This window comes from Onychomys torridus, chromosome 6 (genome assembly GCF_903995425.1).
Source record: "Onychomys torridus chromosome 6, mOncTor1.1, whole genome shotgun sequence".
NCBI classification, from domain to species: domain Eukaryota; kingdom Metazoa; phylum Chordata; class Mammalia; order Rodentia; family Cricetidae; genus Onychomys; species Onychomys torridus.
Window position 1 is genome coordinate 67390444 of NC_050448.1, and position 14396 is coordinate 67404839.

Genomic DNA, 14396 nt, shown 5'->3' on the forward strand with positions numbered 1-14396 from the left:
ATAAGAACTGAAAGTCGAGTGACAGTGAGACTGTGTGGCCGCAGAGAGGGCTGCAATGTCCCTGATTACTCCAGGTTATGAAGATAGACTCCTTGGACTGGCCCCAGCTGCTGTGAAAAAACCCGGATTCTATCTATCTCCAGCCATCATCTTGCAGTAAGATCCCTATGGCAAGAAGGGCCAACTGCACTGGAGCCAGTGCTTGCTAAGCTGGTGCAGGACTGCAGTCGAGGCACACTGGGAAGGCCCAGTGATGGGAGAGTGACAAGGAAAGCAAAGAGAGCCACAGCGGCACTTACTCGGCACATGAAGTCCAGGAGCGTGGCGGTGATGGCTGGGTGGGGCTTCATGGAGTGATGCATGACCAGGATGGCCGGTTCTGGAGTGTGAGATGCAAATCAACAGTTCCCCCAACAACAGACATCGCTTCCATGTCTACACCAGCTTCCCAATGTCCAGAGGCCCTAGCAAGCGCTAAGTCTACCCCATCTTTGACCGCACTCAGTCCTCATTTCCCTTCCTGTACCAGTCAGTATTCAGCTTGGATCAAAGGAGATGGGGAGAGAGGGCCGACTTCTGCCTCGGCCCTCCCCACTCAGAGCCCCACTCAGCAGCACTGCCGGCCTCATCAAAGCCACTTTCCTCTTGGTCAAGGGAGAACTGAAGGGGAACAGGGAACTGCTCCTGATTAAGCCACTTCCACCCCACACTCCCCCAAGACTGATGACTGCTGTTATCAGGACTCGCAGTGGGGGCTTGGAGGATGGGAGGGTGGTGCTGACCGGTCCCAATCACATACCTATGTTCATAATGCTATCCTTGTCTGGGCTAAAGAAGAGCCAGTCATAAAACAGAGCCAGCTTGGCGTTAGAGGCAGCAACGTTGGACTGGAAGAGAGAGAAGGAAAAGGACTAGTTCCACCAATCAGCTCCCATCTTCCCAGAGCCGGGGGTGGATTCCAGGGCCCACTGGGCTGTTCCATCTTTAAAATCCAGCTCCCAGGAGGAGCTGGCATAACCTCAGGGGTGAGGGGCACACAGTCTACTATATGGGCACTGGACTGGGTTTTCACGTATCGAGCAGTACACATGCCTAAGCCCCATAAGTAGAACAGCACGGAAAGACTGATCAACCTCAAACTGAGGGGTGTTCACAGCAGCCTACAGCTGCCTTTGCTGAACAACCCAGGCACCTCCCTACAGACCCCCAGGAAAGGCCCACTGCCTGAACCAGCACATTCCAGGAACACCATAAAATGGGGGAAGGGTGTGAGATGCTTAAGAACAGAATCACCCTAGCACAGAAAAAGTACACCGGAGGATGGCGGCTCCCTTAAAGGTTCTCTGTGTTTGGGGAAAGAAAGGGTCCAAAGTTGATGCCAAAGTCGTGGAAATAAGCATCTAGGGCAGCACTTCTCAACCTTCCTAATGCTGCGACCCTTTAATGCAGTTCCTCATGTTGTGGTGACCCCCGGCCACAAAATTATTTCATTGCTACTTCATAACTGTAATTTTGCTACTGGTATGAATCATAATGTAAATATCTAGTATGCAGGACGTTCGACCCCAGGTTGAGAACAACTGATCTAAAGGAAGAGTCAGGGTAGTGTAATGACTTATGTCTGTGATTATAGCACTTAGGAGGCTGAGACAGGAGGATTGCTGCAAGTTTCAGGCCAACCTAGGCAATACTCCAAGACCTTGTCTCAAAAAATAAAATAAGTTGGAGATAACTCAGTGGTTACAGAGCTCTTGCGAAGGGCTTGGGTCTTCTTTTAGCACCAACATGGTGGTGCCCAAGCACCTGTTCCAGTTCCCTCCTCTAACCTCTGCTCTCCACCAGCACGTGTGTGTGTGTGTGTGTGTGCACGCACATACCATAAAATAAATAATGAGTAAAATAAAACACAAGTATGAAAACCTTGAATCTAAATAGGAAACAGCTCAAGAGAATAACTATTATGGTTTCTACAAATGAGGAAAAACTCAGGCCCAAGGGGTCCCTCAATTCCTAGAGGAATGCCTCAAGAATCCAGACTTTTGAGTTGGGCACAGAGGTTGGTGCACACCTAGTCCCTGTACTGAGGGGCCTGAGGCAGGAGACTGTAGCTCGAGGCTAGCCAGAGCTATACAGTAAGACCTTGTAGCAAACAAACAACAAAGAGTAATGGAGAAAGAGGATGAGCCTAGTCAAGCGAAGCTCATCAGATGAGGAGCCACTAACACTTTCTAGAGACATAGGGAGGGAGGTGAAGAGCCTGAGGCATTCAGGGGCCCACAGTGAAAGGTCTATTAGGGTTCAGATGGCACTGGAATCAGGATGGAAGAAGTCCAGGAACATGCTGGAAGAGGCACTGTTCACCACCCAGCAGTCTCTGGCCCGTTGTCTGGCCCTTTACCGTGCATGTTGTCAGGAGCCAGCCAATGATGGCCCATCGGGGCAAGATGTCCGAACTCAGCACTTCATTGGAAGGGTGGACTACCCCACAGATGTATCGAATGAGGTCACAGCGCAGAGACTGACTGTCAGGGGTTGAGAGGTACTGGCGCTGGAACCAATCCTGGTATCGCTTTTGCTGGCCAAATCGCACCTGAGGGAGGAGGAAGGGGAGAGGAGGGTGGGCTGGTGAGTAGGAGACGGGACTGTGTCCTTGGGACAACTTCAGTAAGCTCTTTGTGTCTCAAGGGCCCTCTCCTTTTGGGGATGACCTGATCTTAACTTTCTGGCTGGCCTCATGCCCCACTGGCCTCCCAAAGCAGCTGCAGCCCATTCTGGCTGCTAACTCTTGTCACTGGCTCTCTGGCCAGAAGCCTCCGCTTCTCTCCTTTTCTGGAGCTATGGCTGAATATGAAAGAATGTTCCTGGAGAGTAAGTGTGAAGCCTGGCCACCACTGAGTACTGACTGCTTCCTGACACAGGATGACCTGAACAGGACTGTTACATGGCGCAAACTCTCCAGACCTGGCAGCAAGTCCTTCCCCAAACACACCTCAAATGTTTACAAACGGAAACACTAGAGCCAGATGTGGCGGCCCATACCAGAAATTCCCACACTCCAAAAGCTGACATAGGAGAACAGCCAATAGTTCAAAGATAACTGGACTACTAGCCTGTCTCAAACCAGGCACCCAACAACCAAACAGTAGCACTCAATGGGGCAGATCTGGAATTCTCCTCTATATCCCTCTCAGAAGACATCAAAATAGATCAAAAAGGTCAACGAGATGCTTCCAGGTCAACACTGTGAAACAGAACTTGTGGCAGCAACAGTGGCTGAGCACCTGGAACACAGCAACGATGGCAAAGATACTAAATGTTATCATATATATGTGTGATGGCTAGTTTTATGACATAAGCTGGAGTCGTTCTGGAAGATGGGACCACAACTGGAGAAATGCCCCACCAGGTTGGCCTGTGGGCAAGGAAAGCTGTGGTGCATTTTCTCGATTGGTGCGTGATTTGGCAGGGCCCAGCCCTCTGTGGGTGGTGCACCCAGGGGCTGGTGGTCCTGGGCATTATAGAACGCAGGCTGAACAAGCTGTGAGAACTAGCAAGTAAGCAACACCCTCCACGGCTACTGCATCAGCTCCCACCTCCAGGTTCCTGCCCTGCTTGAGTTCCTGTCCTGACTTCCCTCAGTGGTGGACTGTGGGGGAAGTGTAAGACAAAGTAACCATTCCCTTTCCAAGCTGCTCCTGTTCATGGTATTTTATCACAATCAAAGAAACTGTCACTCAGACAATATGTATATGCTCTAAATGTGGCCTTTTCAGAGACACAATGTTGTGAAGTAGTCCAAGCTGGCCTGGAATTGGAGATCCTCATGCCTCAGGGTCCCAATCCATGTGCCATCCCATCCCACTACAATTTGCTTTTTCTTTTCTTTCTTTTGAGACAGTCTCACTGGGGGGGGGGGGGGGGGGGGGCTAGCTGGCTTTGAATACATAAAGATCTGCCCACTTCTGCTTCTCAAGTGTTGGGATTGAAATGTCAAGTGTATACCACCGTGTCCAGCATTTTTTGTTGTTGTTTTTCTTTTGAGGAAGAGGCTGTCTCTGAACTTGTAGCAGTCCTCCATATCACCCTTCTGAGTGCTGGGATTGTAGGCAGGGACCTCTACAGCTCCTTTGTCCACTAAACCTCGATTCCACAAACATCCTCCAAGACAGGAAAACCACAGTCCTCAGACACTTTACCACAGTGCAGCCACGTTTGGAAACCAAAGACCACAGCCTGTGTACAAACACTGGAAAGGCTGCTTTTAAACACAAATCTTCAAAAGAGCCGGAATTTTGCTTTGCTTCTTCAACACTCTACCTCGAATACTCCCTCTACCATTCTTTTAGGGTCCTGTGCAATGTGCAGGCGTAGACTGAACCAAGGAAAACACCAATAAAGGTAAGGGACTTAGCCACCGTTGTGTGGGGCAGCAGTCGGGGTGTCAAATCTGCGGAGAGCTTGACTAACACCGGACACAGATCATCTCACCCGGGACGTCATGAAGAGGAGCTTCGTCTCCATGTCTGGGGTTAGACGACAGGCTAGAAATTTCCGGGATGTTCTCGACTGAAGTAGTTGTAGGATACCTGAACCAAGTGTAAAGAGAAGTAAGAGACCAGAGCAATGGAAGGCAGAAGAGGAAACTGGGCCAGGGCAGGTGTGGTTTTGCTCACGGGCCTATTCCGTGCCGAGACCGAGAAGCCAAGCAAAGGCACACGAGCTTGCCACCAGTCACACCAACTGTGGCGCTTCCCTTCAGAGGGCCTTCCAGAGCCTGATACCCATGTTTTCATAGTTACAAGTAGATGGGAAATTCAGGGGGAAATATGAGAAGTCTGTTTTTGTTTTGTTTTCAGACAGGGTTTCTCTGTGTAACAGCTCTGGCTGTCCTGGATCTCACTCTGTAGCCCAGGCTGGCCTCGAACTCACAAAGATCCGCCTGCCTCTGCCTCCAAGTGCTGGGATTAAAGGTGTGTGCCACCACCGCCTGGTTAATACTGGAAGTCTTAGCCTGCCTTCCTGTTCCTAAGGGTGACACTCAGATCCTAGAAGCAATGTGACTGAATGGCCATACACACTGCAGTCAGAAAGACTGGATCCAAATCCTGCCTGTCATGGACCAGCTGTTTGGCCTTCAGCAGGTACCTTCATCTCTTCGAACCTCACTTTCCTGTGCAGAAAGGAAAACACTCATCCTGAGGACTGTACAGATGGTTAAATGAGCTGGCACACACCCTCTGATGAGGGGGAGCCCAGAGCAACCCAGGTCATGCCTAAGGTCTTAGAGTAGCCCGCAGCTTGTGTTTGTGTGTGTGTGTGTGTGTGTGTGTGTGTGTGTGTGTGTGTGTAAGAATGAAGCTATGGAATACAAAAGGATTCTGGGAAAGTCAGAGACAGGAAAGACCTTGCCAGGGGAAAACACACACACACACACACACACACACACACACACACACACACACACACACGCAAACTCGGGACACTGTAGGTGCTTTATCACTTAGCTACATGCTGGGAGCCATTCTTTTAGGACTCTACCTGGTGAACTAGCCTCTGACTTCCCTGTCAGCCACAGTGAAGCTAGAGACTGCTCATCCATCACCCTGTCAAGGGATCAGCTTTCAATCTGCGTTTATGTTTTAAATTTTTTCTTCCATTTTAATTTTCTGATGTGCATATGTGGACTCACGTGTCACAGTGGGTGTGTGGAGGTAGAGGATAACTTGGGGAGTCAAGTTCTTTGCCTTCCCCCATGTGGGGTTCTGGAGACTGAATTTAGGTCATTAGGCTTAGCAGCAACTGCCTCTATGAACCATTTTGAGGTTTTTCTCTCTCTCTCTCTCTGAGCTGAGGATCGAACCCAGGGCCTTGTGCTTGCAGCAAGTGCTCTACCACTGAGCTAAATCCCCAACCCACTTTTTTTTTTTTTTTTTTTTTAAATTAGGAGCAATGACAGCTGGAGCCAGGTAAGTAGAGCCCAGTCAGGAACTGTTCTGTGGCCCTGCCATTCCCATGCCCAGCTGTACTCGGCCAAGTGTGTCCTACCTCTAGCTTTCTCTGACTAAATCTCTCCAACAAACCTCCACCCTTTCAAATCCACTCAAAACAACAAGGACAAGGCTGGGTGGTGGCGGCGGCACATGCCTTTAATCCCAGCACTCGGGAGGCAGAGGCAGGCGAATCTCTGTGAGTTCGAGGCCAGTCTGGTCTACAGAGTGAGTTCCAGGACAGGCACCTAAACTACACAGAGCAACCCTGTCTCGGGAAAAAAAAACCAAAAAACCCAAAACAAAACAAACCCCAAACAAACAAGGACAGGGAACACCCAGGGACTTGCTCACCTGTAAACTGAGGACTCAAAGCCTGAGGGTTATGGATGATATCCTTCCAGAGCAGCTCAAATTCTGGTATTCTAGCAACATTCTGAAGTAATCTTACAAGGTCCCGGCCAATCATCAAACATTCCATGAACTAAAAGGGAGGGAGGGTGGAGAATGGGGGGCAGGAGAGAGAATGAAAACATGCATGGTTCACCTTCTAGATGTAGGACAAAGTATAGGGGGAAAGATGGCTGAAGGGACCGTGACATGATTCCTTCTGGAGTCAAGGGATTGGCTGTGCAGCTGTTCAGGAAGAGAGGCTGAAACTGGGGACCATAAGAAAGAGGGAGCCCTGCTGACTCTCCCATCAATCAAGCCCCCACTCCATTTGAAGTTGCGTTGATTCAGTTCAAGGGAACCAAATTCCAAAAGTATGGGATTAGGAAGTGACACCTCACATATCCTACCCCAAAGTTCATTCTGTCCAACAGAAAAGACCATTTGTGATTAAAGGAATAATCTGTATATCTGTGTGGTCCAAACAATATTGCCTATATAATTATGTAAATACATTTCTAAGATTTTTGAGATAAGTGTTTCTCTGTGTAGCCTTGGCTGTCCTGGAACTTGCTCGAACACATAGAGATCCACCTGCCTCTGCCACCCACAGTACTGGGATTAAAGTGTGTGCCACCACCAACTGGCTTTGAAATTTTTTTTTTTTTTTTAAAGATTGTGTAGCCCTGGCTGTCCTGGATTTTACTCTGTAGACCAGCCTGGCCTGGAACTTACAGAGATCCACCTGCCTCTGCTACCTGAGTGCTGGGATTAAAGGTGTGTGTGGGCCACCACACCTAGCAAGATTTACTTTTATATTATGTACATCAGTGTTTTGCCCACATGTATGTAAGCACTATGTGCCTACAGAGGCCATAAGAGAGTGCTAGATCCTCTGGAACTAGAATTACAGATATCGGTGAGCCACCACATGGGTGCTAGGAACCAAATCCAGGTCCTCTGCAAGAGTAGCATCTGTTTTAACTACTGAACTTTAAAGTTTTATCTGATATTGCTTGTAACTTAAGTTTTCTTATGTGGCCAGTGGCCTCATAGTAGCTTAGATTTAGGATATCTCTCTTGGGAGAAACTATAGTAAATAATTCATAATCCACACAAGTAAACATGTCAATTACTTCCGTGGTAGGTGGGGCTGATGTATCAGTGGGCACACAAGAATAGCTGTGTCGTACAACAACGTAAACCGAAACTGACCAGAAAAACCCTGGATGCCAGCATTATGTGTGACGTTTCTAGGAGCAAGGGGTATTCCATGCCAACTCCCTGTCCTTTACTTCTGAGCTGTCTAGGGATGATGAAAATACCATATCTGAACCACCTGCACCTCTAACAAGGGATCTCTGGCCCAGATGCATAAAGGCCATTGGGATACCACATCTAGATATCACTTCCTCATACTGATTTTGTTCCCTTACCCGTTCCCGAAGCAAGGAGATACAGAATTCAACTTCCTTCTGCCTGAGGGTCTGGAGCTGGGCGGTCCCATGGTGGTCCACGATCAGTCGGAGGTATGTATACACAGCCATGGCAATGAGAATGCTGCTCTTCAGGACCCACTCCCTGCAGGAAGGGAAGACACTGCATCTACCTCCTGCCTAGACCTACTTGCTCTACCAGCCTGCACCTCAAACTCCTTGGATGAGCACACACTGAGAATGGCTTCCATCTTCTGAAGGTTTTTCTCAGGTGTTACTAACTAACTACGAGTTGACTAAGGTAAAGAGAACTAATTTTCTTTCCCAGAAAAATGCCCAACGAAGGTAGGTGCTGAATGAAATCAACCTCTTATAACATAAGCCTTTACACAGCTGCCAATAAAACAGCTGCTGTCTCCGTGAACCAGCGAGGCCCATCATGTGTGCAGCGCTGCATCTGAGGCACTGAACACAGGCAAGCTACGTCTCTCCTGCTCAGCTATGGGACATGTTTTCTCTGTCAGTAATTCTCTTAAGTGTGACGCAAGGACCTTTGGGGATTTCCAGGACCGTTTCAGGACCTGGAGTTCTGAGAACACACTGTGCTAGCCCTCTATCAGGCTTATTACAGTCAACCATGCCACAAGCCTTCTTTCCCTGGCTCTAGCCACCAACCCCACCCACCCATAATGAGTCACCTGCCCTAAACCCTAAACCAAAATCCGGGAGGTTGTTGCAGGGTGGGGGTGGGGTGCGGGCATGAGACACCTGAATTTAGATGGTAAAGCCCATTTTTCCGGAGTTTTAGATTTTCCCTGGAAAACAGAGAGGAAGGCATTATCTGTTCAAAAGGGGCGAAGGGAAAGCCACAGTGGGGAGGTTCCCAGCACTCTACTGCTGCCTCCAAGTGCCAAGTGGTTTGTAATTGCTTTGACACCCCTGCTGGAAGGAACTAGAGGAAGAGGTTAATTACTACAACCAGGCAACATCCTGGTTCAGGAAAAGCAATCAAGCCACTGAATTAATAAAAGACTATGGCCTTTTCTCTCCTTCTTATGTCTTCTTTTCCCTTTTTCTGTAGGGTGTGTATGAATCGCTTCTGTTTTTTGAGACAGGGTCTTGCTAGATAGCTCAGGCTAGACTTGAATTCACAGTAATCCTCCTGCCTCAGCCTCCCAAATGCTAGGATTACAGGCATGCGCTACAATGCCCAGCACTGTCCTGTTTTCACAAAATGGAAATGCTACTCAAGGACACATACTTCCTTTTACCCTCACATCCCTAAAAATACTTGGAAAGGTCAGGTAAACAGGATGGTAAGCTAGAACATATTTAAAATGCCAAGGCAGTCCCTTTCACCAAAAATGTGATGGGGCTGGGCAGCAAGGCGGCTGCTATGTGACACCCTGCATGGAAATTCACTTTAAGGGATGACGGACAGAATCTGGCACCAGGAACAGAATGAGAGAGGATCACTTTTGAGGAAGACTCCTAGCTGAGGGGAAGGACCAATCTGACCACTAGGGTGGTATGAGGAGGAGGAGGAGAGGGATGGAAGTTAGGCCCTCTAGCCAAAGGGAGTCGAGAAACAAGAGATCTAAAGAGAAGCAGAGGCCTAAGTAAGAAACCGCTGGAAGCGGCTTTGCCAGTGTGATGACACCAACCCCAGGGCAGCTGCATAACTGAGCTGGGGCACTAGGTGGCGCTGCACAGCAGGCCTGGGCAGAGCATAGCTTTGATTATGAAGAGAACCATCTTTTAAATTGGAACAAATGTGGACAATATTAGGCCTCTTAGTCATTTGGCTACTGGATGTCCTTACTCTGAAAGAGACGCTAGAATTAAGTGAGGCAGAAACTGGGAACATAGGTCAAGTGAAGCCATAAGCAAATTTACATAATGGAACAGCCCTCACACCATTTCCAGGCCTTCACTTTGATGGGGAAGAGGAGCCAGAAAGTCAAACATGCCTCTGTATCACGTTCTAGCAGGATTCTCTGCTCTCTATTACTTCTTCACCCACATTGCCCCTGGGACATTCCAAAAAAGAGCATGTGCTGGACTGAGAAGCTTGGAAGAGGACGAGGTACCTGCCAGGCTCGAGTGGTTGGCCGGCCCCCTCTACTGAGCTCATTTTCCCCCAGCTCCCCCAAAATATAAACATTCCAAGGAGGTCTGCGTCAAAAATAAACCCTTATCAGATGAAACCAGTTTTTCCTGGGCTCTGAGATATTTCAGCAAGGTCCTTCTTTCCCACTCCTCATCCCTTGGGACACTGTGGCATTAGTTCTTCCATGTGCCACCTTCCCACTGCATCAGAGCACTCTACAGCCTTTCTTCCCCACTCACGTCCCATACTCACACCCCTCATGGCCGTATCTGGTCTCGCCCCACCCTTCATGGTAGACTCTACCTCTGCTCCGTCAGGATATCCAGAACACTTTCTGCCAACCAGATATTTTTGGCTGTAACATCGCCACCTGATTTCAAGGGGATGGGAAGAATCAGAATACAGTAGCTCTAATTAGCAACTCAGCTAATGGAACCAACAAACCTCTTCACTCACCCTGCCAGGCCACCCCGCTATCCTGTCACCACTGCCCTGAATGCTAGGATAACCTCTCTCTCTTCTTCCAGGCTTTCACGGTTTCCCCTTTGCCTTGAGAGAAAGGAAGAGAGTGCTCTGATTTTCTAGAACTGCTACTTTACCAGAGCCGACATTGTCCTAGCCACTGGAAATGCAGAGGCAACGCTTTGTCCCTGCAAAGTCATGTCTCAGACAAGCAGAAGCCCCAGTCAAACAGCATAGGTGGGATGTGCACTAGGGCCTAAGAAACGCAGGCAGCTGACATGGCGGCAGTCCAGCGTCTGGGTGTCAGGGTAGGGTTCAGGATCCTGACAGGCTAAGGGGCGGGAGGTGTGTGTGTGTGTGTGTGTGTGTGTGTGTGTACGAGCTTGTCATTTCCAGACACCAGTCTTTGGACCTTGCCACTGAACTTCCTGGAGCAGAATTAGCATGCAGTGTTGCCAGACAGAAACACTGGGATGAGAAGTGGGGCTGGAGTGTCAATAGAAAAGGAAGTGTGGAGAAAGAATAAAAATACAAAGCACACCAATGTCACACACCACCCTGGGTCTCAGGGAAAAAAATCAGTGTTCACATAGTCATATCACAACCACTGGGGGCCGTCCACACTAAGCAGGGATCTCAGTGTTAGACAGAGCCCTAAAGAAAAGAAAAGCACAGCCAGGTGTGATGGTGCAGGCCTGTACCATTAGCACCAAGGACGCTGACGCAGGACTGGGAATTTGAGGCCAGCCTGGGCTACATAGCAAGACACCAATGGGCACCAATGGGCACTGGTGAAGCAGAGCTGCAGGGTCGGCCTCATTTTTATCTATTATTAATACTTTGCTTTCTTGTTTTTAAAAGAAAACAAAACACCAGCGATCTCAAAAGCAGAAGAGATGGCTTAGGCAGACCTTTTCCATAGTCAATATTTCAGACAGAAGTCACTGATGCCAAGATTAGAAAAACCCTAAATGTCAGGGACTATTCTGTGACAATGTCCCTCAGACTGGCCCTAGTTAGTTGCCAAAATCACTAGGGAGCCAGTGTTTAGAACAGGGGTGAAGCCAGGGAAAACAGAAAGGCAGAGAGCACATGGCTTCCTTGTTTCTCCCTGCCCCCCTTCCTGATCTAGCATGCTCCTAACTCCAGGGTGGTGACTGGCTAATCCAGGCCAAACACCTGGTCAGGTCTTAATTTAGCAGGAAAGAAATCAAGGCAAGACTCACTGATTCAAAAGCCCCCTGTGATTTTTTTTTTTTAAGCTGGGGATCGAACCCAGGGCCTTGTGCTTGCTAGGCAAGCGCTCTACCACTGAGCTAAATCCCCAACCCGCCCCCTGTGATTTTTTAATCCATTTTTTCCTGCAATATATGTGGCCAGAAGATGTCTACATCAGGGTCCAAGACCCCATGAATCAAGTTCCCTAGGTACTTAAGCATTGCCTAGGCTTATCTCTGGGCGCCTTCCCTTTCTCCTATGCTCCTGCCAGCAAGCTTACCTGCAATCTGCTTCATAAATGTCATGCAGACACCATCAGCTCCCAGAACTCCACTCTTCACCAGTTCCCGAACCAACCACACCAGCTAAAGGAGAGGAAAAGATATACAGAGCAGCGATGTGAGTCTGAAAAGGAGCTAACTTAGTCACCCACAATTTAGGTGCACAGTAACAGCTGCAGCCCACACCCTCTCCCTTTAGAGGGCCCACTTCCAGCCTATACCACTGAGCTCTGCTCTTTTCTTGTTTGGGGTTGGGGACTGAACCCTTTCATGTGCGTGCTAAGTACATGCTCTAACCCTGAGTTACACTGCAGCCTTCCTTTTCTCCTTTCGAGCCTTACCTGAGTCCGACAAGTATCTTGCAACTTCAAGTACTTCTCCATGAGTATCTGGTTGATCTTATTCAGGACAATGTTCATACCATCACGACTCACCAGAGCCAAGTCCCGGTAACACTGTGAGAAGAAAGGCTTGTGAGCAGCCAGCAAGCTAAGACTTCCCCCACAGCCACCCAGCCACCCCCAAGCCAGTCTCTTAAATAACAACAGTGGGGTACTGAGTGGCAACGGAACACACTGCATTCTGGACTCTTTCCTCTACACGGCTTCTCCGTTCCAAAACTACCCTCCGCTCTGCCTCTTGGGTTAGGGAAAAGGACTAAAAGATTCTCTAATAAGGCGAGAAAGCCTGCTGGGCAAAGCTCCTGGCCCTGTCCCCAACCTCCCTTTTCAGGAAGTATCACACTGTCTGATGCCACCAGCTGAGCAAACCCAGGTGGGAGCCATCTGCGTTTCATCTGCCAGTGAAAGGTCACTGAAGAGTGGGTTTGGGTGAAATTCAAAAAGAAACCCAGACGTCTGTAGACTTGCTGTATCCCAGTCAGATGCAGCAAAGGGAATATTAAGGGATGAGGGTCTGGGAGAAAAAACAGAAATAAAGTCGAACTTTCTTAGCTTGATGTAGTGGCACATGCCTATAATCCCAGCATTTGGGGGTTAAGGGAGGGGAATCACAAGTTCAAGGCCAGCCTGAGATACAAAGTGAGACCCTTGCTTAAAACCAAAACCAAACACTTCCTTGTTTGTTTCAGACAGAGCCTTACATGGTGGCTCAGACTGTCCTGGAACTCTCGATGTATGGCAAGCCTTCTGTCTCGGCCTCCTGAGATTACAGATATGTCCTAGTACAGCCGCTCAAAGCCGGACGTGGTGGTGCACAACATTTTTTTTTAGTGATTGATTTATTTTTAGTTTATGTGCACTGGTGCTTTGCTTACATGTATGTCTGAGGGCACAGGGTCACCCAGAACTGGAATAACACAGTTGTGAGCTGCCATGCGGCTGCTGGGAATTGAACTCAGGACCTCTGGAAGAGCAGCCAGTGCTCTTAACTTCTGAGCCACCTCTCCAGTCCTGTGGTACACAACTTTAATTCTGGCACACAGGAGGCAGAGGCAGGTGTATCTCTATGAAGCCAGCCTGGTCTACAGGTCTACAAAGTGAGTTCTAGGCCAGTCAGGGCTGCACAGAGAAACAGTGTGTGTTGGGGTGGGGGGACGACAAAAGCAAACAAATAAAACAAAACCTTTATTTGTATGTGTGTGTGTAGGTCAGAGGAAAACTATGGCATCAGTTCCTTCTACCTTCACTTATATCCCAGAGACTGAACTCTGAACTTGTCTGAGACAGAGAAATTATCAGGCTTGTATGGCAAGTGCTTTTTTTACCCACTCAGGCAGCTTGCCGGCCCCCAAACATGATCTTTATTAGACTTTTCTCTTGAATGCCAAGTATTGAAGGGGGGTCCCCGCAGCAGCCTCAGCCCTGGGGGGAGGGGAGGGAGTGTAGAAGTTTCTCCTGAGTCACTGCTTCCCTTTCCCTTGGAGCTTTTCCTTAGGGAACCTCATTAGCTGCCTCCCCCACCTGCTGAGTTCTGTCCTGTCAGGGTCCTAGCCAAAGGGCAAAACTTCAGTAGAGAAGTTTTAGCTAGGTAGAAACTTCAGAAGGCTGGGTGCAGAGATTAACAATAAACCGGGTGGTGGCTCCTTTAATCCCAGCACTGGGGAGGCAGACACAGGTGGATCTAAGTGAGTTCAAGGCCAGCCAGGGATACACAGAGAAAGCCTGTCTCAAAAAAATGAAAACAAAAACAAAATAAAACCAGCCGCCGCCCCCGCCACTGCCCCCACTACCACCACCAAAAAAGATTAACAATGAATTGGTGTGGAGGTTCCTGCCTGTCTTCTCAGCACTTGGGCAGGAAGGAGGATCAGGAGTTCAAGATCATCCTCAACTACATAGTAAGTCTGAACCATATGAAGCCCAGGCAACAAAGAAAGGGAGGGAGGGAGACAGAGAGAGAAAAGAAAAAAGATGTCATGATAGTGCACAGGGCCGACCCCTAACCTCTGGTATTTGCACACCTGCAGTAGTGGTGCCCGCCTTTAGTCCCAGCACTTGGGAGGCAGAAGTAAGAGGATCTCTGAGTTCAAGGCCAGCCTGGTCTACAGAGT

The 14396-nt window shown here is 48.8% G+C and overlaps 1 protein-coding gene and 1 non-coding gene across 2 annotated transcripts in view; both read right to left on the bottom strand.

Moving 5' to 3' along the window:
- Ints3 (integrator complex subunit 3) overlaps positions 1 to 14396 on the bottom strand; it is a 44557-nt gene that overhangs the window by 11669 nt on the left and 18492 nt on the right. The window contains exons 4-12 of the mRNA XM_036190105.1: positions 12226 to 12339; positions 11884 to 11968; positions 10227 to 10293; positions 7814 to 7958; positions 6342 to 6471; positions 4489 to 4586; positions 2399 to 2590; positions 800 to 887; positions 300 to 379 (exon numbers count right to left, since the gene is read on the bottom strand). Of these exons, the coding sequence (XP_036045998.1) occupies positions 300 to 379; positions 800 to 887; positions 2399 to 2590; positions 4489 to 4586; positions 6342 to 6471; positions 7814 to 7958; positions 10227 to 10293; positions 11884 to 11968; positions 12226 to 12339 (999 nt within the window). The remainder of the gene's footprint in view (positions 1 to 299; positions 380 to 799; positions 888 to 2398; positions 2591 to 4488; positions 4587 to 6341; positions 6472 to 7813; positions 7959 to 10226; positions 10294 to 11883; positions 11969 to 12225; positions 12340 to 14396) is intronic.
- Trnaa-agc lies at positions 11640 to 11706 on the bottom strand. Its single transcript has one exon. It is a non-coding gene; the product is annotated as a tRNA-Ala (tRNA).